The sequence below is a fragment of the Euprymna scolopes genome, chromosome 30, assembly GCF_053919585.1.
Source record: "Euprymna scolopes isolate OS-2025 chromosome 30, ASM5391958v1, whole genome shotgun sequence".
Classification (NCBI taxonomy): Eukaryota; Metazoa; Mollusca; class Cephalopoda; order Sepiida; family Sepiolidae; genus Euprymna; species Euprymna scolopes.
In genome coordinates, this window is record NC_136511.1 from 45975083 (window position 1) to 46002213 (window position 27131).

Consider the following 27131-nt stretch of genomic DNA (forward strand, 5'->3'; position numbering starts at 1 on the left):
ACAAACCAACATGTCTGTGGGAGCAAAAGAGATAAAAGCTCAGCATTTTTGTAAACGAGAGAGAACGGAAACAAACACCAAGAGGATACCATACAGGTGCAGCCAGGAGAGAAATCAGCCCCTTTCGATATTGAACCCAGCAAACACTCCCCTTTATGACCGCTACTAAACCAACAAAAAGGAACAAAGAAGAAGTACGCTTTACAAACATTCTTTTTCTTTTTCTCCATTTATGCTATAAAACAAAAGAATCAAACCAAACACTATGCATAAATATTTGAAGATATAAAGAACTTGAAAACTAAAATCCTTTTTCTAAAAGGTAGTGGTTGTTTATAACACCTTTGTACCATCCCTCCTCTTCCAGCAGGAAACTATAAAGAAAGACATGGCTGTGGCACTCACCTTCTAATAGTGCCTGGCATGGACCAGTTTCTCTATTCTCTGCCACTGAACAAGAACTCACTTCTTAGCAGTAAGGGTCTTTATTAGTTTTACTTGCTACTGGTCATTTCTGCCCAACTGTACACCATTCAGAAGGTCAAATGTATAGCTTCGTTAACAATCCACGTAGCAAAATATTGTGACACAATGGGAATATATTAGAGAAATAAATTTTTTTTTAAAAAGTGAAAATAGAAAAAATTATTAAAGATACCTGAAAACCTTGAATTCACAAATCCTGAAACATTTGTAGATTCTCGAATAACATCCGAACGAGACGACTAGTGAAAGGAAAATTTGTATACAGGGTGTTGCCATAAAAGACACTGTGTGTGTGTGTGTGTGTGTGTGTGTGTGTGTGTGTGTGTGTGTGTGTGTGTGTGTGCTCTCTATAGGCTTTGAAACGGCTGTGCCGATTTTTATGAAATTTCACACAAATATGCTTTATTTGCTTAGGTGAGCTCTTAGATAGGTTCTGTATTGGAAAGCCTTTTATAAGTATCGAAAATCATTAATTGATAATCGAAAAATTTGATTACAGATGGAACAGTCAGATTTTAAACAAAGTTAAGCACGTTATAAAGCCTAACATTACAAGTGCATTTGAGAAGTTTTATCCACACAAGCAGAAGGGCTCGGCATATAAAAATCAACAGAAGGTTCTTTGAAAAGATAGGGCCGCATTCGAAATTAATGTTTCTGTTTAGGTCACAATTGAACCATGATACGTGACTCTTGCATTTTAAACTTTAATTCTAAATAATTATATAAAAATAATTTTATAAAATCGACAGTAGATGAATAATCTTTACTTTTCTATAAAAGGCATTTTGTGTGTGTGTGTGTGTGTGTGTGTGTGTGTGTGTGTGTGTGTGTGTGTGTGTGTGTGTGTGTTAGTGTGTTTATATTAATGTTAGTGTGTGTGTGTTAGTGTGTGTTAGTGCATATTAATATGTATGTTAGTGCGTGTGTTAGTGTGTATTTGTGTGTGTTTGTGTGTGTTAATGTGTATGTGTGTGTGTTAGTGTGTGTTTTAGTGTGTGTGTCTGTTAGTGTGTGTATTAGTGTGCATGTTAGCATGCGTGGGCGTGTGTGTATGTGTGTGAGTGTATTTTCGTTCTCTATAGACTCTGAAACGGCTGGGCCGATTTTTATGAAATTTCACACAAATATAGTTAGGTTCACGAATTATATCCAAACGAGACGATCAGTGAAAGATAACTATATGCATTTGTAGGAATGGAGGAGGGTGTTACAAGTGGTTTTCGTAGTGTTCTGGAGGCATCTTTAATTTTATTTGAGTGGTTTTAGTAGAGCTCTAAACAGAATCAATAGATGTAAAACAACACTGCAATATTTGGTATAGTAATATAAAAGTGCTCAATATTGCTTGATTCCAGTAAAGCAACTGGCCCTAACAGCATTCCAATTATAGTGCTGAAAAAGCTTCAACCAGAACTAGCTCCCATACTTACAAAGCTGTTAAAACGTTGTCTTAAGGAGAATTGCTTTCCCAACACCCTGGAAAATCTCATCAGTATGCTTTGTATTTAAGAATTCAGGTGATCGGTCATCTCTCTCTCAGTACAGACCAATAAGTGTCCTGTGCGTCATGAGTAAGTTACTGGCATCTGTGTTAAACAGAGTAGTCAATCACCTCAGCAAAAATAACCTTCTTAGTGATATACAATATGGTTTCTGTTCTGCTAGATCTACAGCAGATGTGCTTACGGTTATATCTCATGGAATTAGCGAATCTCTCAATGGAGGTTTCCTTTTTAAAGCAATTGCTCTTGACATATCAAAGGCCTTTAATAGGGTATGGCATAAAGGTCTACTTCATAAGATTTCCAGCTATGTTTTTTCCATTATTAAATCATTTCTCTCTGATAGATTCATAAAAATAGTGGTTGATGGGCAGAAGCTCACGGTATTAATGCTGGAGTCCCTCAGAGGTCCATCCTGGTTCCAACTCTCTGATTTACATCAATGATCACCCAAATCCGTAGATCATCTGTAGACATTTATGCTGATGACACTACCATCTATGGCAGCACATCAAAGGCTGTAAACGATCAAGTTCTCTCTGATTCTCTCTCCTCTGATCTTAAGCATGTGATACATTGGGGAAGAAAGTTACTTTTAATGCATCTAAAACAAAACCTCTATCTTTACATCATCAACGTTCTGATCCCCATCTGGCATCAATTGAAATGAATGGCTCTCGTCTTGGGGAGGCTCCATAATTTGACAAGCTTCTGGGATTGACCTTTACTCCTGATCTGAAACCGAACAAAATGTGGTGAGACGACAACAACTACGGATGGCAGTGATGGCTGAGAATGCAGTTAGGAGATTCGAAGTTCCTATCCGTCGCGGTTACCACCTGATGAAGGCCAGAGGAATAGTTGGCCGAAACGTTGTGAACAAACAAACCAATAAAAAGATTTAAAAGACAACAACTAATAAAGATGAGACGAATAGTCCGAAATAAAAATAAAATTAATATATAATGCTCATCTCAAAAAATGAATTCCAATTAAGGAATAATATATATGAAACTGAACATGTACATCAAATCTGTTGCCAAGGTCGCTGAAAAAATAGTGGGATCCTTCTACCGCTCCAGAAGATATCTCACTGCTGATGCAATTCTCTATCTATATAAAAGCCAAGTACGTCCAAGGATGGAATACTGCTGCCACATCTGGGCAGGAGCTGCTAAAAACAGCCTATCCTGCCTTGACAGAGTACAAAATAGACTTTGTAGCTTAGTGGGCGATGCCCTTTTTTCTTCCCTGCAACCTCTCTCCCACAGAAGAGACCTTGCGAGCCTGTCTTTGTTTTATCGTTATTTCCATAGCAAGTGCTCGTCTGAGCTCCAATCCCTGCCCCACCCTTGCCAATCTTTCACAAAAAACACCCGTCTAGCTGAAACTACTGTCAATAATTTTCCCCACTCTTCATCTGTGCCTAAATCAAAGCGTACATTCCATAAAAAAAACTTCTTTCTTAGAAGTGCACGCCTGTGGAACCCTCTTCCGTTTGCCTGTTTCCCCCCTGACTACAACTTGGATGTCTTCAAATCCAACGTTAACAAATTCCTGATAAACCGCCCCTTTAAGTAAGACACTTTATCAAATCTCCATTACTAACGATTACTACGATATTATCCCATAGATTACTATACACGCAATAGCCCTTATCCCCGAGTGGCCTCCGGGCCTTGATAAGTGGTGAGTACTATGTATAAGAAAATAAGTTACTGAATTATTTCCCTTTGCAAAACAAATTGTGAGTTATCTCCCTTAGATTTCTAAAGGGCAACATGTTATAATGTCGTTCACGTGCGATTTCTTATTATAAATATGAAATCGTTTTTGTTTTTGTAGTTTAAGTGTTATAACAGTTTTGTTTTCAACTATCTTAGAGAATAAGAGAGAAAAAAAAAGAACTGAACAATTGTAAATGATGTTTAAAAACGTATTATTAATCGCAAATTCTGGAAATGCTTCTTCAAAGACTGTTGACCCGTTTTTACGACGAACGGGAGCCGAAATTGCGAACGTTTGTGTTTTGAAATGCAAAGCGAACTGGTTTACTGGTTTGAAGAATTTAAAAGAATATTAAGCCAAACTGATTTTTATTTGCTTCTTCAGCAGATTTTCCGCAACAACGCAAAGACAGCACAACATCACAGCATGAAGATTGCGTACAGACCCAATCCACTCGACATTACGAAATCTTTCAAAGTAAGCACAATAAAAGCAAAACCACATTTTTTTTTTTTTTTAATTTTTTAATTTTTTTTTATTTTGAACAACAGCTTCTCATAGTTGGAGTGTAGTTCTGTTCAGAGTCTGACCGGGGGGTTGCGGTCCTCCCGGGTATTACTTCCTCTGGAAAAAAACGATGGTGGATCTGAATGAGAATCCCCCCCCCCCGCACTATATGTTTTTAGTACTTATGTATTTTTGGTACCCCGACCCCGCTAGGTACTTGTACAGTTTAACCAAGACATTAAAACATAAAATATCGAAAAATGTTTAAATTGTACGTATCCGTTATGGAATGAAGTTGAAGTTCTCCGAAAAAAAATTGATTTAATTTCATCAAGTAGTTTTTTTTACAGCGAAAAAACAATTTGTTATGATACCGAGCAAAAGGTTCGATTTTTAGGAAGAAAAGCTAGTATTAAAGATGGGGAGGGAGTGTCGGCGCTTTAACTGGAGTTATCTCCCCGTGGCCTTTCTAAAATTCAAACAAAATTTTTTTAAAAATCCAAGATATCTGTCTTCAACGCGCTCTCATAAAAACGTGTTTTTTCGCTATAAAAAAAAACAAAAAAAAAAACTACTCGTTCAAATTAAGTGAAACTTTTTTGTCGGAGATCTTCAGTTCAAAACGTATACGTACAATATAACCTTTTTTCGATATTTTCATTTTTTAATGTCTTGATTAAACTGTACAAGTACCCCGCACTGATTGGCAGATTGTCGGACTGACTTCCTCATCTTGGTTGTTATCGTCACAACGTTTCGGCCGTTTTGCCCTCCGGCCTTCATCAGGTGTTTTGTATCGAACTGGGGAACCGTTTGTTAGGAGTCTCGAACCCAACCCTTTATTATTATTACGGGGGTACCGTGTTCGGACTCCAGCTAGGCTCTGGGACATAATTGCTAATTCTCTGTTTTGAACGAAGGCAGTGAAGAGTAACATTCAAAACAGAGAATCAGTAACTATGTCCCAGAGCCTAGCTGGAGTCCGAACATGGTACCCCCATAATAATAATAAAGGGTTGGGTTCGAGACTCCTAACAAACGGCTCCCCAGTTCGATACAAAACACCTGATGAAGGCTGGAGGGTAAAACGGCCGAAACGTTGTGACGATAACAACCAAGATGAGGAAGTCAGTCCGACAATCTCAATCAAGAGTTATTCATCTGGCTTATAATCGAAATCCTTGTATTGTAACATTTTTGAAAGGGTAGAGAAAAGGGGAAAAAAGAGAGAGAGACAAGGTTAACTTACTGAAGGCACTTCAAAGTTTGTGTAAATCCTTTTTAGAAAGTGTATTAGTTCCTTTTTTACTCAAGGTCCTTTTTAGAAACAATCGTCACCATTTCCTTGTTTTAAGCAGTATCCGTTCTTCCATTAGACTTAGTTTGTTTCTTAAGTCAAAGATCTTTGCAGGTAGTATTTTCAACATTTACAAATCATCCTGGCCAAAATAACAATCTTTTATAATCTTCCCCTTATAGAGGAAAAGCGATATAAAAGTTAATATTTCAGAGCCAAAGACTGAAACAGGGTTTTAGATAACTAGAAACCACAGCGACGAATCCAGTGTTTTCCTTTTTATCCTGGGATTATTAATGTCTTCGTAATTTGCCACATATTCCAATTATTCTAATGTCTAATTAAGACAGAAAAGCTGTTCGTGAAGCTTTTTAATCTTCTTTTCTTGCCCGAGACCATGACAAAATATGTCAGCTAACTTGGACATATTTAACCTGTCTTGTCGGTAAGATGCCCTGTCAGAACAGAATCACGCAATGTAAAAGAGGAACAGTGGAAACATAGAGAGGGAGAAGGAAGAAGAAGAAAAGAGAAAGATGGGACAAAATAATATAGTGGAAATAATTTTCCACACTCTTCCAAAAAGAAAAGAAAAAAGAAAAAAAAAACGTCAAACAAAAAAAAAAATTTAATACCAAACAAATTCAGGATTTTTTTGGTCTCCCAACAAAAAGAGGGTGGACCTGTAAATTCACCCTTGTCCATGCATCCATTCATCTGTCCACACTTTTCTCAATAACTACGCCTTGGAATTTTTGGAAATTTTGCACAAACATTAAACATGATATGAGTAAAAAAGTAACAACGGATTTTCCGGGAAAACTTACATATGTTAAGGCCTAAAGCTGCACCGTTTGTTCATTTTCACCAGGATTTGACGCCCTCTGGAGACTTTTGGGGCTAAATGGGAGGGTGGCAAATGATGAACTTTGTCATTTTTTTTTATGCTTCGTTCACTGTGCATTCTTCACTTGTTCATTTAACGATTTAACAGACCTTACAGGTCTAGACCAAATATTTTCCTTATCCAGACTAACTTTCGAGCAGCAAGAATTACCTACCTCATCAACGTCAGAAGAAGCTTGATGCAAGTGGGTTATCGAGTTCCATAGGACACAAATTCTTCAGATAATGTTCCTGAGTGCTGCCATCACACTTTCGAATCAAGACAAACCGAACCATGCCATCCGATCCAGGGGTTAGGTCAACCACCCTTCCCAGTGACCAATAAGGATGTGCTGTTGTGGGATTTTTTATTAAAACGACATCTCTCAACATTATAGTATTTTCAAAGTCAGCCTGATAAAGATCCTGAGACATTTCTTTTAAACTCAAAAGATTGAGAGTTTGGAATGTAGGGATGAATTCCTGAATTGTTTAAAAGGCTGCTCATATCACAGCCTTTTAAAACAATTCAGGAATTCATCCCTACATTCCAAACTCTCAATAAGATTCTCCCTGCTAGGAGGATGATCCTGGAAACAATCATTTTCCAAATTCAAAAACACAGAATTCTTATAGAAAGGACGCACTAATGCATTTGAGGTAATCACTTCCAAACCAGAATCATCAGAACAACGATAAGTCAAAGGTTGATTGTTAACAGATCCCTGTATATCTGACAGAACAATTAAAAGTTGTAAATAATTCAACTTCTTAATGCTCTATAACCTTAAAAAAGCAATTTTTGATGACCCATTCAGCACCATACCAAGCCAAATACAAAGGTAATGTTCGGTGTTTAATTAGATGAGTATACAAACTTCCCTGCAAATTCATCAGACAAATAAACTTGTTTAACAAAATCGCAACCCATGACAAAGGACAGTGCATTATCTGAATAAATGTGGGACGGAACTCCATAGACATTGAAAAATCTCACAAATGCCAAAACCACAGACTGAGTGGTCATATCATACAACAGTTTCAAGTTTATAACTCCCACGCTAAAACAAGTGAAAATTAAAATACACATTTTGTTTTACTTTGTCACCCTCATAACCAGTAAAATCAATTCTGGTATGCAAGAAGGGTTTAACGAGATTAACACAATGTTTAGGTGAATTTGTAACCTTGGGATATTTAAAGGAAAGAGTTTTGTATTTTTTGAAAATGACACAAATAGATATTACCATTTTAATAGCTTGTCTATCTTTGGGTATCCAAAATCCCGAGTTTGCTAAGGGTAGCACAATTCCAAGGTGTTTACACTTGACATGAGAATCCATTATAATGATAATGGTAACATGACAAGACTTGGGAAGCAGAACAGGATGAAGGATGTCCTCAGAAAAATAAGTAGATTGATCAGTTAAACCTCAGGAGTGAATCAATCCCTCTTCTCCCAAAAACAAATTAAATTTGGAAACCAAAGGAGGAGTCTCACCACCGTTAGACCCTAACAAATAATCCCTTTCCTCAGAAAGGAACAGACATTGCATCATTCTAAGCAAATACAATCCTGCCTTAAGGCCAGAGTCGAGATTAACACCTCTACTTCGATATAAATCGGAAAACTACAGTTAAAACTCCAAGCTTATTCAACAAAGAGAATCTTTCTCTACTTCGGTTATAGAGCTACCTTGAACAATAGATTCACAACCAGTGAGCATGTTAATCAACATGCGACCAGCAAAATTAAGAGAATTCAAATCATAATAAGGCTAGTCCAGGTTATCTCCCCTCAGCCATTCTGGCCCAAACAATCATTGCTCGAAAACCGTTTTAAATTTGCTCAAGGATATACCTCTTGTGATAAGGTCAGCAGGATTATCTCCCGTCTTTTCATATTTAAACTTCACAGTTAAACCTTTATCACAAAAACTTTTGACCATCGTTTTTATGTCCTTTAAATGATTATGAGCAAACTGACATTTTGTGTTGATAGAGTTCGATAAAACCGAAGACAAGATCACTTGTGCATCTACCGCGATGATCACAGAATCGAGCACTTTTAAAGGAAATATTTTCATCGAAACAGTAATATGCTTCATGCATAAATACACAGCTAACAGCTCCAAGGTGGGCAAAATCCTCTTAACGGAAGATATCACTCTTGCCTTAGCAAATATCAATCTGGCTTCATTATGCTGATATAAATAAACTGCTATTCCATAGGCCAGATTCGAGGCATCACAAAAAACTATCAAATTGGCCGAAGAATTGGAATCTACTGAGAATCGGTCAAACTGAAGATCATCAATATTGATTAGATCCTTCTACAGCTTATTCCAGTCAACCAAAATATCAGGAGGAACCGGTGATTAAGTAAAGATTAGATACCCCATAGCAGAAGATGAAGATTTACACACATTTCAAGTGACACCGGTTGTTCGACCTTGACATTGGCGTTGGTTGTTTGTAACCATGTCAAATAGCAGACGTGGTCGAATGTTTGCGAGCAAGACTTTTTAAAAATATATTTAGAAAACTTTTTAAGATTTAAAAGAAAAAATATATATTTACAAAACATTTTTTTTTTTTAATATTAAATATTTACAAAACTTTTAAGGATTAAAAAAAAACTTTCTATTTACACAAAACTTTTTGTGTAAGTAACAAAACAAACGTATTTAAACAAAATATATTTAAATAAATGGGTGTCTTTCTGAGTGCGTTTTTTTTTTAATATATTCACAGAACTTTTTTAATAAAACTAATAACAATAATTATAGTAAAAATAAATAAATAAATAAAAAGAATTCTTTTTATTAATTACAAAACATTAACTGAGAATTTCAGATGCTAAAACTTACTTGTATTTAATTTGCCCTTGTGAAGTAAGCAAATAGCAAGTTTTTTTGTTTTTTTAATAAAGATAAAAGTTATAAAGATTTGTATCTTGTGATACTACATTTCATCTTTATAAAAATAAAAGTTATAAAAAGACGTGAATAAAATATTTTTAAAATCTCGATTGTTTATACTTGTTGCATATGCTTGTGATTTTATTATGCATAAAAATTGCCTTGGTCTAGAAGGATTTCTTCTTCACTGACCACCGACATACATTGCACTTTCAATAAATATTGAATCATATTAAAAACGCACACAGAAAACACACATACATACACTGTACATAAAAATCAATCTTGGTCGAAAAAAACTCGCAAAACATTCGCAAAAATCCGAATAAGTCAGCCATTTTATATTTGTTTCTGCTATTAAAAAGTTTGGTTTAAAATAATTTTATTTAAAAGTTTTTAAAAATATGTATTTTTTAATAGAGGAGATCAGCGTCCGAAATTCTCAGTTATAATATCAATTTTTAATGTTTTGTGATTAATATAGCTCATTCTTTTTATTTATTTTAGTTATTTCTTTATTTTTATCATAATTATAACTATTATTAGTTTTATTAAAAAGTTCTGTGAATATATTAAAAATAAAAGCACTCAGAAAGACACTCATTTATTTAAATATATTTTGTTTAAATACGTTCGTTTTGTTACTTACATCAAAAAGTTTTGTGTGAATAGAAAAAACTTTTTTATAAATCCTTAAAAGTTTTGTAAATATTTGATATTAAAAAGCATGTTTTGTAAATATATATTTTTTCGGTACTCCTTCAGTATTTTACCCACCGATTTCACGATCTTAGCCGAGCGTTGATCAACATCCGTCGGAAAACGCCGGAACATGGCGAGCGGTACGATACTCTATCAGCCAATCAGGGCGCTTAAAACGAACGCGCAGCAGACGAATAATTTTCATTGAAATTACACACATAGCGTTTCATTTCAGTTATTTTATTGTTCAAAGTAAAAATACACAGCCTTTCATTTCAGCTATTTAATTTAGTGATAATAAAAAAAAAAGGAAGAAATATGAACCTAGGACTGCTGGAAATAACCTTGCACTCCACTGAAGCCGTCGTTGAGTTTTGCCAGGAGAGAAAATTAATTCCTACATCGGTCGCCTGTCCAAAATGCCAGACACAGTGTGAATTTAAAAAAAGGGACCAAGTAAAAGACGGCTTTGCGTGGAGGTGTAGGAATACGCGTTGTCGAAAATGGATTTCGCTGCGACACGGGACGTTTTTCATGGCCTCCAAGCTGACCATAAAAGTGATACTAAAACTGATATATCTGTGGGCCTTTGAGTTGGCTACAGAGAAGAACGTCCGCCGGGAATGTGGGATATCCTCATCTCATACTATAACCGACTGGAAGAACTTCCTACGGGACATCTGCCTAGATTATTTACGCAGGCATCCTAGGCAGATCGGAGGCCCAGGCCACACAGTCGAGATAGACGAGTCTGTCTTCAACCGACGCAAACATAACATCGGCAGACTCGTTGAACCGCTCTGGGTTTTCGGCGGCTATGACCCCGCTGAGAAGGAGGGTTTCTTGGTAACGGTACCTAATAGAAACGCTGAAACCCTCCTTCCAATAATTAAAAAATATATCTTGCCGGGGACAACGGTCATGTCTGACTGTTGGAGAGCCTATAACAGAGTAGGGAGGGAAGGGTTTTCACATCTAACTGTAAACCATAGTCTCCATTTCGTGGATCCAATTACGAAGGCGACCACAAATCACGTCGAGAGGATGTGGAAAGAAGCCAAACAGAGAAACAAGCGAGAATGCGGTACCAACCGGGAGCTGTTGGAAACATATTTATGCGAATTTATGTGGAGACAAAAATTTGGACACAACCCTTTTGTCTCCATAATAAATCAAATCGCGGAAGGCTACCCGGTTGGGAAGGAGCTTCTTTCCACATCCTCTGAAAACCCTTTGCTCCCTACTTTGCCTCTACAGTCAGTAGAAAATCTTCCAGTCGGAACTAAAGATAAACAGTAATTGTTGTCCCCCCCCCCTACAAACATTACTGAAAAAAAACAAAAAAACATTGTTGTTACTGTTTAATAACGTTTTGTTAAAAACAAACAAAAAAAAACATTGAAGTGTTTATTACTGTTGCTTCCCCCCCCCCCCCAAAAAAAAAGCTATCGGAAAACAAAATGAACCAAAAAAAAAATATTCAACAAAATAAATTTATTTTACTTTAAAAAAACTTACGGTAAGTGTTTGTGATTTATTTTATCCAAACTTTTTGTATTAATTTTATCCATTTTGTTGTGTGTGATATCTTTTTCTTGTAATGTTGTTGCTATTCACATACTTTTAGCGTTCTTGCACTGTAGCTCCGAATTCTCGGCTTTCGTCGGCGTTAACGCCGAAAGCGTTCGTCAACGCTCGGCTAAGATTGTGAAATCGGTGGGTAAAATACTGCAGAAGTACCATTTTTTCTTTTAAATATTAAAGTTTTGTAAATATATTTTAAAAAAATCTTGCTCGCAAACATTCGACCATGTCTGCTATTTGATGTGTTCACAAACAACCAATGCCAATGTCAAGGTCGAACAACCGGTGTCACTTGAAATGTGCACGAATCTTCGTCTTCTGCTACAGGGTATCTTATCTTTACTTGGTCCGGAACCGGTTGGTCCCAAGATACTTTTAACTTGCACGATTTACTAAGAAGGATTCTATCTTTAATAGTAATAGAAAGTGTCAATCCAAGGAGATCAAACACAAAGGAATTCAGAGATAAATATCTTTTTTAGAAGATGCAAGAAATTACTTACATTTTTTTCTATAGAGGGCTTATATAGCTAGCCAAGCACTTTCTTAGTACCATGAGAAGAAAAGTTGTCATCTTGCAACATTCACTCAGCAAGCATATCATTGTTGCTACAGCAATTCTTCAACCCTCCCCCATGACAGAAACAGCAGTCAAATACAACTGCAACAGAATGTTAGCAGATTTATGTGTTTTTATCAAATTGTCCATGTAGAAGTTGCCAAGTAGCATCTCCTTGCAAGGACTACAAGGATATTTTCCATATGATATCAAATTATATAACTCTGTATGAAAGCCCAAATATCAGAGTATTGTATCTAAAACATATCAACTCATTGTCCAGCCTTAAAAAGAAGCAGAATCAATTTTTATTGCATTCATCATCTAATCAAATCATGAGAAAGGCTTTCCCGATATCGATCAATAAAACGTATTGGTCTGTCCGGAACCAAAAAAGTAATTTTAACATATCAGCATACAGATTAACACTTGTCTAGAAGTGTAAGCCATGTTTAGTTTCAGAAACATTTCAGATGGTTCGTTGTTCTAAACAAGTCTTGAGAGGTGACTGGTTTGCAGTAGACAGAACAGTTTCCGATGGTTTGTTGTTCCATACAAGTCCTGAGAGGTGACTTGTTTGCAGTAGACAGTTCCACAAAGCAAAATATTCTTACCGTGTCAAGACGAAAAAAACATGTGAAATTGCTCCAGAAAAGATTTAATATTTATGAAGCAATTCTGGTTTCTGATTGGTTGGTAGCAGAACGTGAATTAATTCGATTCGTCAGTTCCTAGCAACATCGTTTATAAGTAGAATCGTCCGACTGTGTGGGATCATACCTCATTCTTGTTCCAAAATATTGCAACAACTTGAATATGCACAGTCATTTAACAAAGGCTTTCCATCGGTTCTAGAAGAACAATTGAACACCAGTCTGATCTTGGTGGTACATTGCAAATCTTGTTTGAGAACAGGTCGATGAGGAATCCATACGTAGTTGCCAAAATCAGGACTAACAAGAATTCTTTCAATTATTCCTTCCCTTTCCGGATCTAAGAAGGACCCAACAATAATCATCACATAAAGCCTGTTCAATCACCTTCTTTGATACATGATTCAAGACTGACAATGACACCGGATGATAGAAGACACCGACTTCAATTTATCATCGTTCCAAGGCAAACTGTCATAATAACTGTTATCCACAAAACAAGTTGAGGAACAGAAGGATTCTACCTTACATTTATCAAAATCACTGACTTATTCCTTAACAATACAGATAGTTCCTAAACTACAGTTTTTCTACAGTTCTTTCAATCGAAGACTCCTCAAAACAACTCAACGGATCTCTGTACACGGACGTAAAATCCAGTACAAAGTATACATACGTGAGGTCGCAAGCAGAATGTTCATTAATGACATGGGCATAATTTAACCCCAACTTTTCCGCTTTGTTTACGGTTTGAGAAGATATAAAATCCAATATATCACCAAATAGGGCAATTCCTTGGGGAAATTCTCACACATGGCCTTCTCTAAAACTATTATGGTTCACAGGTCCCAGAAATCTGAGCACATCCACACCCAGTAGACCATACACTGGCAACATATCATTTCTCAATTCAGAGAAATTAGCTGCCAATTTTACATTTTGATTCATTAGATCCCCGATCAAATAATTCAATCCGTCAACCTGAAATGAAAAGTCCACGCTAGCGTCCACCAAAAATGGCACAGAATGACGTGAATCTGAAAAATCTCATTCCAAAGTTTACTTCCTTCATTCAAGTGCTTTATTTTTTTCCCCTAAAAATGGTTTGGATCGAGAACATACAATCTCTCATGGGAACATTAAGATTTGAAAATCTATTTAACATTTCGCCAGACAAATAAGACCATTCACTGCCAGTATCGATTAAGCAGTTAAGACACACTTTCACCAGATGATTGTAATCTCGATTACAGGAAGTAGTGACGAGCTGTTCAAACGCCAACAAGAATTAAAATCTGTCTGTGAGCCCACAAAGAATTGGCACAGCACCTTGCAGTGCCCTCCCTTTGTTACTCAGCCAACGCATGCCAAATTCTTTGTTATCACAGTAACAGGTATTTTCTTTATGAAATGGGCTCGTGCATTAACCCAATCTCCTGGCACCTTCTCAGCTGATCTGCAAGAGCAGGAAAGGATTTACAACAATAACTTTTGTGGTTTATTGTTTCTGCAAAAGTTACACTTATAACCAACCTTAAAAGACTTGATATAGAAGTTTTCCAGAGTGGAAGGTTTCTTAACTTCAGAACTTAGAAGAAAATGTTTTCTTGGGAATGCTGCCCACTTTCCAATGGTAAGTTTCATTATTTTTACAGAACTCTACGATTTGAGATATTTCCGAACAATTCTCCAAATATCTTCAAATGTAGGATAGTTATTCCCTACTCTGTGCGCCTTGATACCTACAATGTAGATAAAGATAAAGAAACATTCAAGAGAGAAAAGGATATACAAAAAGAAAATCAATTTGAAAGAAATGATTTTTATTAAAGTGAAAATCCTGATCAGAAAACGTCTGTAATCTCCTGGCTGCCAAGAGTTGTCCATCTGGCTTACAAGCGAAATCTTTGTATCGTAACAATTTCAAAAGGATAGAGAGGAAGAAAAAGAGAGGGGGGGGAGGTTTAACTTACTGAAGGCACTTAAAAGTTCATATAAATCCTTTTTAGAAAGTGTATTAGTTCCTTTTTTTTACTCAGTCCTTTTTAGAAACAATCATCACCATTTCCTTGTTTTAAGCGGTATCCGTTCTTCCAGTAGACTGTGTTTGTTTCCTTAGTCAAAGTTCTTTGCAGATGGTATTTTCTGGTGTGTGACCACAACACTTTCAAATTATCCCAGACAAAGTAACACTGACCAAAAGATGAATAATCCTTTTGTAATCTTCCCCTCATATAGGAAAAGCGATATAAACGTTCATATTTCAGAGTCAAAGTCTGAAACTGGGTTTTAGATAACTAGAAACCACAGCAATGAATCTAATGTTTTCCTTTTTATCCTGGGATTATTGCAAAGGCCCAACAATATTTTTTGGACACTAGTATTCGACTTTCCGAGCACCATAGAGTGGCGAAATTCCTTCAATAGAAAAGCATAAACATATAAAGACAATACCTGTAATAAAAATGGAAGGAAATCGATTAGGTAAGGAAAAATATTTAATTTTCATCATTTTTTACAAAACACACGCAACATTATTTTTCGGACATCGTTGAAAAACTGTTAACAGTCTGTAATATCACCTTTCTTCTCAATAACTTTTATCAATCTATCTTCATAATGATCAAACATGCACAATAACATCTCTACGTCTTTCTATTATTTGTTTTTTTGGCATCTAGTATTTGTTCCCATAGTTTAGCCTCTTTCGTTATTTCAGGTCCATCATAGACAAGTTATGCAAGCATTTCCCAAATATTTTTCATTAAGTTTAGATCTGGGCTTTTTGCAGGCCATTCCAAAGTAGTCATATTCACTTTAGCCATCCATTCTTGCATGGGTTTTGACACATGGATGCTGCAATTGTCTTGCTGTAGAACGAAATCATTCCCCAAACTATCTTCTTATCCTTGGTAGGGCTTTCTCGTCCAGCAACCTGTTTGTAGTTTTCGCTGTTTTGTCATCCTTTCAGTCACTCCAACCATATATTTCCATTAGCAAAGATCATACCCCAGACCATAACTCCTCCTCCTCCCATCTGTCATTTGTTCAGTACAACAGGCTCACCCCTTCTCAACCAAGTACACCATCCATCGGGCCTTTCAAACTTGAAACACTTCTCATCAGTAAATATAACCTTCTTAAAGTCAACATGCTTTGTTAACCACCTTTTAGCATTCTTCAGTCTTGTTTCTTTGTTAGTGTAATTTTTTTTGTAGCCTTTGCATACTTCAAACCGATCCTATGCAGAGTTCTTTGTACTATTCAGATGTTTACCGCCAATTCACATTTCTCCTTCACTTTTCTTGCTGTAACTTTTTCTCCAGATGTCAAAAGCCGTATCACAGTCCTCTTCATTCTCCTTTCAGTCCTCTTACCAATTGATCTTTTCCGTCCTCTCTTCTTTTTCTACTCGGAGTTTGTCTTCAGCATGTATTCAACCGTTGATTTCAACAGCTTCAAATCCATGACGATCCTTCTGATGCTGAGGCCATTTTCCCGCTTCTTCCGTGCCAAACAAACAACTTCTTTTGAATGCATTTTACCTCATTAAACTTAATTGTTTTGCCAGTAGAATAGAACAGATAATTGATTCTAATGATGACAGCTAAGTGTACAAGCAGAAAATTTGCATACAGTAACATATACTTGAACATAGCTCTTAATAAAATAGAATTTTTTGTCATGTCCAGAAAATAGTGTCGCGCAAGTTTTCGCAAAAATCACAAAAAAATAAAATTATCAAAGTCAAACTAAAAAAATGATTACACTAGTAGTGGATTTTCACTCCTCAACTACGTACTTACAATCTCAAAAGTTTTTGGCACTAGTAACCACCTTGAAGTACTATTTTCAAAGTGTCCGAAAAATATTGTCAGGCCCTTCTAATGTCTTCATAATTTGCCGCATATTCCAACTATTTTAATGTCTAGTTAAGGTAGAGAAACTGTTCACAAAGCTTTCTGATCTTCTTTCCTTGCCTGAGACCTTGACAAAATATGTCAGCTAACTTAGACATATTTAACCTGTCTTGTCGGTAAGACACCTGTGAGCATTGCTCCTTTCTTCACAGAGTAGAAACAGTAACTGATATTTTTTCTTTCATAAATGCTGCACATGGAAGATTTTAGTGCGCAAACAGAGGCTCGCACAATCAGAATCACATGACGTAAAAGAGGAGGAGGAAGAATGAACTATAGAGAGGGGGAAAGAAGAAGAAAAGAGAGAAAGAAGAGACAAAATAAAATAGTGGAAATAATTTCCCACGATCGATTTGAATCTTATTCCCAACTTGCATCTAGGTAAAAATGCACTTTCATATAAATAATTGAATCCATTCAAAAAGTATTAAAAAAACTTTGGTGTTTATTAACTGTATTTAGTTTTAATTTGTTTTTGTTTGATTTGTGAAAAATTTATTTTCAATTTGTTTTTGTTTAATTTGCGAAAAATTAAAGTTTTTGTTTTTTCTTTGTTGTTTGAAAACAGCCATTGCTATTTTTAGCATATGTGGTAGTGACATATTCCTGGGAATGTCAATCTTGTGTGTGTCTCTGCTAACCAATGTGTTTTGCTTACAAAAGAGGTTATGTGAGGCCGTGACAGTGTCACGATATCGTCGCTTTTTGCTTAGCTACAAAATTTGATTTTCTTATTTAAAAATAAAACTACTTGATTAATTTATATGCTTTTCGGTGTACAATATTTTCTTTCAATCACAAATATGTACACCATACAGAATATTCTTTATTTTTGTGTTTTAATATAGGGGGAATTCTGGAGAAGTACCTACATTTCTGCATATTAATGTCGATTAAATATCTTTTCAATGGGATGACTAAGTTCACTTTGCTATTTAATTTTATGGCAATTCAGAATCTTAACTCATTGTTTTTAGGGGGCATAACTCTATTTTACTAAAAGTCGTTGGGAAAAAAAAATTTTTTTCTTACAATTACTCAAATATTTTGTTAATGAAAAATTAAAATATCGTCACGTTTTACATATTTTTTTTATTAATGTGGTAAAAATTTGTTACATTAAATGAAGTAGTTAAAAAAAAAATTTTTTTTTCACAATTCTTAGTAAAATAGATTTAGCTCCCTTAGAACAATGAATTAGGATTCCAAATTGCCGAGTTTATCTTGAATATGTTATTCAACCGGTGCTTACTGAACAGTGGAAAAAGTTTTTTAGCCAACAAAACAAGCTGGGGATGAAATATATGTATGTGTGTGTGTATATATATATATATTTTTTTTTTATTTTTTTTTTTTTTATTCAATTTTCACCCCAAACAAGGCACAGTGCCACTTTGAAGCAGGGGGCTACTATTAGGGAATTAATTAGCGGGGTCATTATGAGGGGAGAAGAGTAGAAAGATGTTTGTTAACATTACACTTGAACTTCTGCATATCATTGCAGTTGGGAAAGCAGAATCCTGGAAGGGAGTTCCAAAGACCCGCAGTTCTGGGGAAGAAACTATTGGAGTAAAAGGCTTTCTTGCACCTAGGGATCTCTACTGTAAAGGGATGAGACTTAGTAGTTTGTCGGGGGTAGTTACATCGGGGAGGTACAAGTGTTTGCAGTTCGTCAGAGCATTCACCATTAAAGTATTTGTAGAACAGGCAGAGGGATACAACATCTCGTCGATGGGACAGAGGTTGAAGCCTAGATGACAGTTCAGAACCTATCAGGTTGGCGACTCTTTTTTGAACCCTGTCCAGGAGCGAGAGACAAGCAGCAGATGCACCAGCCCAGATGTGACAACAGTACTCCATACATGGGCGAATGGTTGCCTTATAGAGGTATAGGATACTGGCAGGCGTAAGTAGTTTTCTAGCACGGTAGAGGGAGCCAACCTTCCTTGCAGCAGCCTTGGCAATGCTCTCAATGTATCTATTCCAGTTCATATTCCCTGTAAACGTTAGGCCGAGGAGTTTAAAAGAAGTACTTTCAGGCAATGTGTTCTTGGCCATTGCTATTGGTGGTATATATATATATATATATATATATATATATATATATATATATATATAACAAATAAATATTACCTAAAGGCAAGATTAGTTACTCTTCTACCTACTTGGATAAATTTTTGTGTGTCTTTTAACATACTTTAAAGCATTTTTTGGATCAAAAGAAACTGTGCACCCACTATTCAGAGTGAAAAGAAATCATGGCTACCATAAGCATTACACAAAGACTCTTGATAATCTCTCAAAAATCGAAAATTAAATAAAATTCTGGGAGAACCTTACATTTTCACACACTTGGTGATATTTATTGAAGGTGTTTCATATCAGCATTTTAAAAAATATATTAAAACACTATCTGGACGCCCGGCATTACCCGGTCGTACAATACGCTTAAAAATGATATTTTAATTTATGCAGATTGCATATACATGATTATAGAATCAATCCTCTATTGATTATTATATATTATAATAATAGGAATAATTTACCCGATAGATTAATTTGCAAAAAAATTTTTTTTTAAATAATAATGATAATGTCGTTCATCAGATTCTGTCTGTGTTTGTTTACAATATCACGTCAGCTGATATTTGGGGTTGACGATGAATGACTTGGAAAAGTCACTTCTGATTAATGTTTAGTTTTAAAATATGCAAATGAAGAAATGATTTGCAGCGATTTTAAATGGTACTTATTCTTTTATCGTAAATTGAACCCATTAATAAGAAAAAATTTAAATAAAATGGTGAGGTACACCCAGGCTGGAACAAGGGATCATTCGATCTATAGTTGAATGCTCTACCGCTGAGTTATATCTCAAAGGTCAGAAAGGGACATTTGAGTAGAAATGCGAGACATTTGTCCACGGAATAAAACAGTATTTTCTAAACAAAACTGTTTGCTATATTAAAATCAAAACAAGCATTGACTAAAACCAAAGAACAAAGAATAGTTAATTAATCGATGTCCTTTTTAAAAACAATATACAAATTAGTTAACCTTCCAACTTAGATTGCATATACTGCATGAGCAATCTATATATCTATAAAAGTGTGTATGTGTTTGTCTGTGTGTGTACATTTCCCTACACAATAACTCTGTCAATTTTCGGTCTACAGACTCGAAATTTGACATAAGGGGTATTGAGATTTGGGAAAATCTTTTGATCGGTTTTCGGCCAGAAATTTGGCTGTTAATGGGTCAAAGTTCAACGATTTGACCTTTGAGAACTCTACCAAACTCCTCCGCCAATTTTGGTTTAAACACTTGAAATTTTATATGTAGGTTACTTTGACATGGGTCAAACATTTTAACTTGATTTGAGCCCAAAACAGATGTTAAGAGGGTTAAAATTGGGGTCAAAGTTAAAAAAAAATTTGACCTGCGGTCTTTACCAACTTTTCTCTGTGGTAGTTTACGAAGCCTATTATATAGAAAGGAAGTACCGTACATGTACACAGTTTTTAATATATACATATACACATAAAGTTATAAACAGTACATAGGGCACAAGCAAAGCCGAGCTGACTGCTAGTATATTAAAAAGATAGAATTCTGCTGTTGTGTATTTATAAATTTAAATTGAAATGGCGTTATGACCTTACCAATAATGTGAGAACTGTGCTCAACTTTCGTATTCATTTAAATTGGCATTTATCCACATCTGGGGCACTTCACGATTTGTGTGGAAAAAATTTTATACTTTCACGATTTGTGTGGAAAAAATTTTTATACTTTCACGATTTGTGTGGAAAAAATGTTTATACTTTCGCGATTTGTGTGAGAAAAATCTTATACCTTCATGATTTGTGTGGGAAAAATCGATACTTGTGCACTTTTGCCACCGTGCTGAAATAATGTTATTTTGAAAGCCATTCCTAACATGGAAAGAATAGGATGTTTTATAACTAATCTGTTCTTCCATCTAACAGTTTAATGAAAAAAAGAAGATATCGTGAAACTTGAATTTAACCTGAAAAACTATTTAAAAATGGCGTGGTGGCAAAAGTGCACAAGTACCGAAAATTCTTATACCTTTGAATTTTGGTTAACAACAAAAAAAAAAAACTATTTAAAATTATCTTCTTTTCAATGAAATGTTACTTTTATTTGAAAGACTTGCAGGGAGACCCAACATTGTCGGAGATTGAATGAGGACCAACGAATGTTCCACAGTTCCAATATTTTTATTTTCATTGAAATCAGTGAAATTGCCCATTCTCAATCAAATCGATTTATTGCCCGCTTTGGTTGGGGACCTCTTGTGGTGTACCGAGAGGACACTTCCTCACATACTTCCATACATTGACTTAGTCCACAATACATTGTGGTCTACATTATACTGTACAGAACTTACTGTTGATTTTTTTTTTATAAAATTATTCTTATATAATGGCTTGAATTAAAGTTTAAAATGTAAAAGTCAAGTATCATGTTCAATTGTGCTCTAAGCAGAAACATCAATTTTGAATGCAGCCCTATCTTATCAAGGAACCTACTGTTGATTTTATACGCTGAGTCTTTCTGCATGTGCAGTGATAAAAGTTCTCAAATGCACTTGTGATGTTAGGCTGTATAAGAATGTTAACTTTGATCAAAATCGGGCTATTCCTTCTGTAATCAAATTTTTTCTATTATTGATTTTCGGTAATTATCGGAGGCATCCTGATATAAAACCTATCTAAGAACACTCCCATAAAGTTCATGGGGAACAAACTCGCACACAAAGTGCCCTTTATACATAAGTAGAGATGGAGATGAAAGCCTAACATATACATATACATAAGTAGAGATGGAGATGAAAGCCTAAAGCTAATTCATTAAAAATGGTATATGCTTTTATTGCAATCATTTTTTCAAGGTTGACATGGTTTTTTAGCACTCTAGCATTAGAACAAAATTCTTGGGCATTTAGCAGAGAAGCCAACAAACGACTACACGAAAAAATAAATATACAATAAATAAATGTTTCCGTAGCCAATCACAGTAACTTTTTATACCTACCTGTCTCATTTTGTGTGTTTTTAAGCAGTTTTAATGCTCTTCATTTGATCTGAAAAAAAAAATTCAACATTTACGAACGAATTTGAATCAAGATGGCGGAAGGTTCTAGTTAGGAAGGAAGCTTTCGATAATGACTTAAAAATTAGTGATGGGACGATTCCAATATTTTTTTCTGATTCCGATACAATTACCGATTCTGATTCTTTTAAATCTTTAAATATTTAACTATAGAGCTGTTATTTCCCCTGATTTTCATAAAAACACACGTTAAATAAGCAGATATTTTCCTAAATGTCAAAAATACACTTTTGGAGGATGATCTATCGATTTTAGCTTTACTTGTAATTTTAAATCAATAAATATTTAGTATTTTATCATTATTGCAAGCAGTGGGAGATTTTGATTTAAACAAAACCAAAAAAAAAAAGATAATTAAAAGAATCGTTGGAAAATTGGCATCGATTTTTCCAATTCAGGATACCCCAAAATCTTTTGATTTTTTTTCCGATTCCAATACCCCAAAATCTTTTGATTTTTTTCCGATTCCGATACCCCAAAATCTTTTGATTTTTTTCCGATTCCGATACCCCAAAATCTTTTGATTTTTTTCCGATTCCGATACCCCAAAATCTTTTGATTTTTTTCCGATTCCCGATTCCGATTAATCGTCCCAACACTATTAAAAATATAAAATTATTAAAAATACTGTTAGAAATCTACCCAATATATGTTACTGTAACATTGGGTGAGTTTCTAACAGTATTTTTTATTTTCAAGTCATTATCAAAACCTTACATATTTAGGTGTCAATTCGCAGCCATTTTTCTTGTTCTCACCTAACCCGCTCGGCACTATATGTTTTTTGAACCGAATAAACGTTCTAAAGTGAGTAAAACCACTTAAAATTTTTACAGGTAGGTAGAAGAGTAACTTATCTTGCGTTTGATAACATTTATTTGGCCCCTTCTGAACTTCAAAACGAAATTTCAGAAACCGTAAAACTAAATTTCACATGAAAACAATGGTATCTACGTATTCCTCGTATTTTTAAGATGATTATATCCAAAAATTACGAAAATCGATAAGGTAGAAAATTATTGTGTTTGTATTCAGTTGTCAAATAACAAATATATAACAAATAAATATTATCAAAGGCAAGATACCTAACTTGATAATTTTTTAGTGTTTTTATTTAATGTAACATGTTTATTCAGCTCGAAAAATATAGTATTTACCGATGTATTTGAAAATTACAAATGGCGCCGGACTCTCTGTTGAACACAGTAAGTTTGGGAAAATGAGTTAAAAATAAAAAACTATACAAAATGCTGTCAAAAACTCGCTCAATATATGTTACCATGACATAGGATGACATATATCTGGTGGGTTTTTTTAACAGTATTTTGTATAGTTTTTTTTATTTTTAACTCATTTTCCCATACTTATCGTGTTCAACAGAGAGTCCGGCGCCATTTGTAATTTTTAAATACATTGGTAAACTGTTTTTCGAGCTGACATGTAACATTAAATAAAAACACAAAAAAATTATCCAGTTAAGTAGAAAAGTAACCTATCTTGCCTTTGATAACATTTATTTGTTATATATTTGTTATTCGATAACTTTTTTGAATTTATGTGTCTAGTAATACAAACCTGAATTATTTATTAAAGAAAATAGAAAATAGAATTCGAAGAAAATGATCGTATTTGCTTATATAAGACACAAGAGAGTTCAAAAGAGATGTAGTTTTCCGTTTCGATTTAAACAAGATGGCCGCAATTTTTCACCTGCTAACATGATTAAAGTTTATTTTTTAATAATTCAGTAATATTCAGGTAATTTTGACTGCATAATTTTGAAGCTGACATTGTAATTTATTAGACTTGACAAAAATTTCATTAGAAAACTTTTTTTTTCTGAAAACTCCATTTATCGACTACAAAATTTCGTTCTGATAGTGTAGAAGCTCCTTTATTGGTTATATATCTGAATCTTAACCACTTTTTCCTATTGATGTGGATTGTAAAACATACCCGCTTTGGAAGCAATTAATTATAGTTTTATAATACTATGATTTAATTAAAAATTTAATGACAGCGATAAAAAATAAAACATAGCAGAATAGTTAGAAAAAATAGCCAAAATTGTAAAAAAAAAAAAAAAAAAATGGTATTACGGGCCGTGCTGTGCTCGTGAGATTTAAATTTTCGTGGTTAGTTCTTTTTTTTTAGAATTCCACCGGCATTAAAAGAAAAAAGTCACAAAGATCCATTTTGAATTCTAAATAAGCACCTTGTGGTATCTTTTGTTTGTTAAATTATTTGTTAAAAATACAAAATAGTTACAAGACGCTCTCCCCTCATGCTAAGAGTGGGTTTCTAAATAATTGCATTATTATTTAAACATGGTCTGTATTCTTCATAAGTACCAGAAAGACTCCTGGGCAACGTCGGGAAAGTATACTTAACGAAACAAGTATTTTGCGTGGCTTACTCATTGAGATTTTAACGATTCAAAAACTTTGTTACGTAAGAAATTTTGTTGTTAGATGGGGAAAAAATGCGCCCATGTGCGCGAATGGGAGATAACTCTATATTAAAATATTTTGCAGGTGCTTTAAACTTTTTCAAGAAAAAAAAGGAAGAAATACTTTTATGTATTAAAACTGTAAAAAATAAATAAATAAATAATAAAATAAGTTTTTTTCTTCAATTTTTAAAATCATAATTTATTCTAAAAATTTTATGTTTACTTAAAAGGCGACATAATCTTCTGTTGCGGCATGTGCGTGACGCCGTGCGTCTTATAAAAAACTATCCGGTGACGTAATTGATTTCTTTTCTTTTTTTGTAAGTAAAGAAAAAACAACAACAACAACAACAAAAAACACTTAAAAAGTCTCAATATTTTAAATCAGAAACTGGCGGAAATGAACAGTATTGTTATCAGTGATTTTCTGGTTGAAAAGTTACGCCAATCAATGGACAAATTTAAAGGCAACTCTCTATCTTGCGGCAAGGAGTAGCCTTTTTTTTTTCTTTTCTTTTTTTAGAAAAAACAAAAAACAAATATTTTTTTCATTTAATCTATGACTGCGGCCATGAATCGACTTCACGAACAACAATGTGCGCCAGAAAACACGCAACACGCGTCCTTTCAGGTAGATAATGTTTTCGTATTATTGATTTTATTAAATATATACCACGAGTTATTAATAATACTACGTATTTAACGTCTAAATAATCCTTTTGTATTTAGCAGGTGTTTGGGAGCTGTAATTATAAAATCGCGCATTATTTATTTATTTATTTTTTTTTTCAAAAAACAAAATGAATTGTTTGTTTATTTAATCGTTAATCTCAATGATCAACAATTATTTTTATTTTATTTTTTTAGCGAAATAGACGGATCTTTAAATGTCTTGTGATTAAAATGACGCGAAATGATGGCTATTAATTACACGATGGCCATCTAAAATGAAAACTATTATTTGACCGGTATCTTTGAGTAATATAGTTTTATTTAACTTTGATCTTTTTACTTGAACAAAACGCTAAAAAGAACTCAAAATATTATAAATTCAACCGGATAAGAACATTTTAATGAAAAATAAAATATACTTGTTGAGGAGGCATGCCCTGTTTAGAATATTTTTTTTACAATAGTCTACAAAACAAAACAAGGCGGTTAAATAAATAATATATGACAATTAAACGTTACCAAAGGCAAGCTAAGTTACTCTTTCTACCTACCTGGATAAGTTGTGTGTGTGCGTGACTGCGTGTTTACTGTTTTGACTTATTTTAAAGCGTGTATTCACTACTTTAAAACAAAAGTAACACCATGTCTGAGTTTACAACAAAGATTGGTTTTGTTATAGCCACAATCGAGCCTCGATAATCATTTAAAAATCGAAAATTAAACAAAACACTGATAGAGATCCACCAATCGTGTGAAAATTTAATGTTCTACCGGTATTTTGTTTAATTTTCGATTTTTTTAATATATAAAATATAACTTTTTTTTTCTTTTTAACTCAAAACTTCACCCTTCTTTTGTTTCAAAGTAAATAAACGCTTTAAAATGAGTCAAAAACCAAAAAAAAATTATTCGGGTAGATATTGTCTATTAAAAAATGCCCTCCTTTTTTATAGCAATAAATCGACCAGTTCACGTTAGGGTTGCAATAACAAAACCGACCTTTTTTTTAAAGCTATAATTTGACAAAAAAAGTGACAATTCTTTCTTGAGATAAAGTGTTACCAAGCGACTTTCACAGTTTATGGACCGTGTTATATATATATATATATATATACACACACACACACACACTATAATATGATTTTCAAGTTAAACGGTTTTACATCGTTAGGTGAAAGTATAGAATATTTACAAAACGCCCTCCCCGTATTAAGAAACAGTTTCTAAATCATAAGGTATTATTATTATTTTTTTAATTTTTGTTTAGAGTTTATAAACGCCACGGGGAGATACTCCCTTCCCATCTTTAATTCTAGCCTTTCTTCCTAAAAATCGAACCTTTTGCTTGGTATTATAAATGGTTTTTTCGCTGTAAAACAAAAACTACTTGATGAAATTAAGTGACTTTTTTTTTTTTTCGGAGAACTTCATTCCATAACAGATACGTACAATTTAAACATTTTTTTTTTTTCGATATTTTCATTTTTTAAATGATTAAACTGTACAAGTACCCATAATTTATATAAAACGCATTCGAATGAAATTCTACGGAACCTGTCGAGTTTTAACGCGTGGAAACTATTTTAAGATTGGTAAACGTACAAAATAGTTAACGTTTGAGAACTAGTAAACACAAACTGCCATTACCTGTAGTCATCGTTGTTGAGAAAACACAGGTTCTCCTGCAGGAGACGTCTCCGTGAACTACTTTCGCGTTTTCTCGTTCATATGCCTCTGTTCCGAATTCGTAGCAGCAGCGGGCCGATATTAGTGGACTTTTCTTTTTTTAACCAACACGGTCATTTAACAGTGTTTTTTTATTGGGGGTGGGGGGTTAAAGTTTAACATATTTCAAACTAATATAAATTATTGCACAATAAAAATAATTAAATGAAACAAATCGTTTTTCTTATTTCGAATTTAATATCTCGATAACTACTTATTTCTGCTAAATTTCAATGCGATTTTCGTATTCAGCATAGTCGAAAACCTATAAAAGTTGTCATTTAAAAGAAAATTGTGGTGGTGTGGTGGACTTAATCTAAAAAAAAAAATACCTTTTTTTTTATTTGATTATTTCTGAATTTAAATTTTTGGTCCGTTTATAGACTTGAACCCATA

The 27131-nt window shown here is 34.2% G+C and overlaps 2 protein-coding genes and 1 long non-coding RNA gene across 4 annotated transcripts in view; 2 read left to right on the forward strand and 1 right to left on the reverse strand.

Annotated features, from left to right (window-relative positions):
• The first annotated feature begins 3740 nt into the window (after positions 1 to 3740).
• The window catches only part of LOC145254789 (folylpolyglutamate synthase, mitochondrial-like), a 102931-nt gene continuing 79540 nt past the window's right edge, over positions 3741 to 27131 (forward strand). The window contains exon 1 of one of the 2 annotated variants that reach the window (XM_080113576.1): positions 3741 to 4196. In XM_080113576.1, the coding sequence (XP_079969702.1) occupies positions 4026 to 4196 (171 nt within the window). In that variant the 5' untranslated portion in view covers positions 3741 to 4025. Of the gene's footprint in view, positions 4197 to 24634; positions 24970 to 27131 lie in introns of those variants that run through there. The other variant, XM_080113577.1, reaches the window with a different exon arrangement.
• LOC145254601 (uncharacterized) lies at positions 10040 to 11588 on the forward strand. Its single transcript, XM_080113208.1, has one exon. It carries the CDS (start codon positions 10350 to 10352, stop codon positions 11328 to 11330), a length of 981 nt encoding a protein of 326 aa, XP_079969334.1. The 5' UTR covers positions 10040 to 10349; the 3' UTR covers positions 11331 to 11588.
• On the reverse strand, positions 15116 to 26781 carry LOC145254790 (uncharacterized). Its single transcript, XR_013863804.1, has 3 exons — positions 26658 to 26781; positions 21809 to 21857; positions 15116 to 15245 (listed from the first exon to the last, which is right to left on the reverse strand). It is a non-coding gene; the product is annotated as an uncharacterized LOC145254790 (long non-coding RNA).

Coding starts and splice junctions, on each gene's coding strand:
- LOC145254601 (XM_080113208.1), top strand. CDS start 10,350: ATGAACCTAGGACTGCTGGAAATAACCTTGCACTCCACTGAAGCCGTC.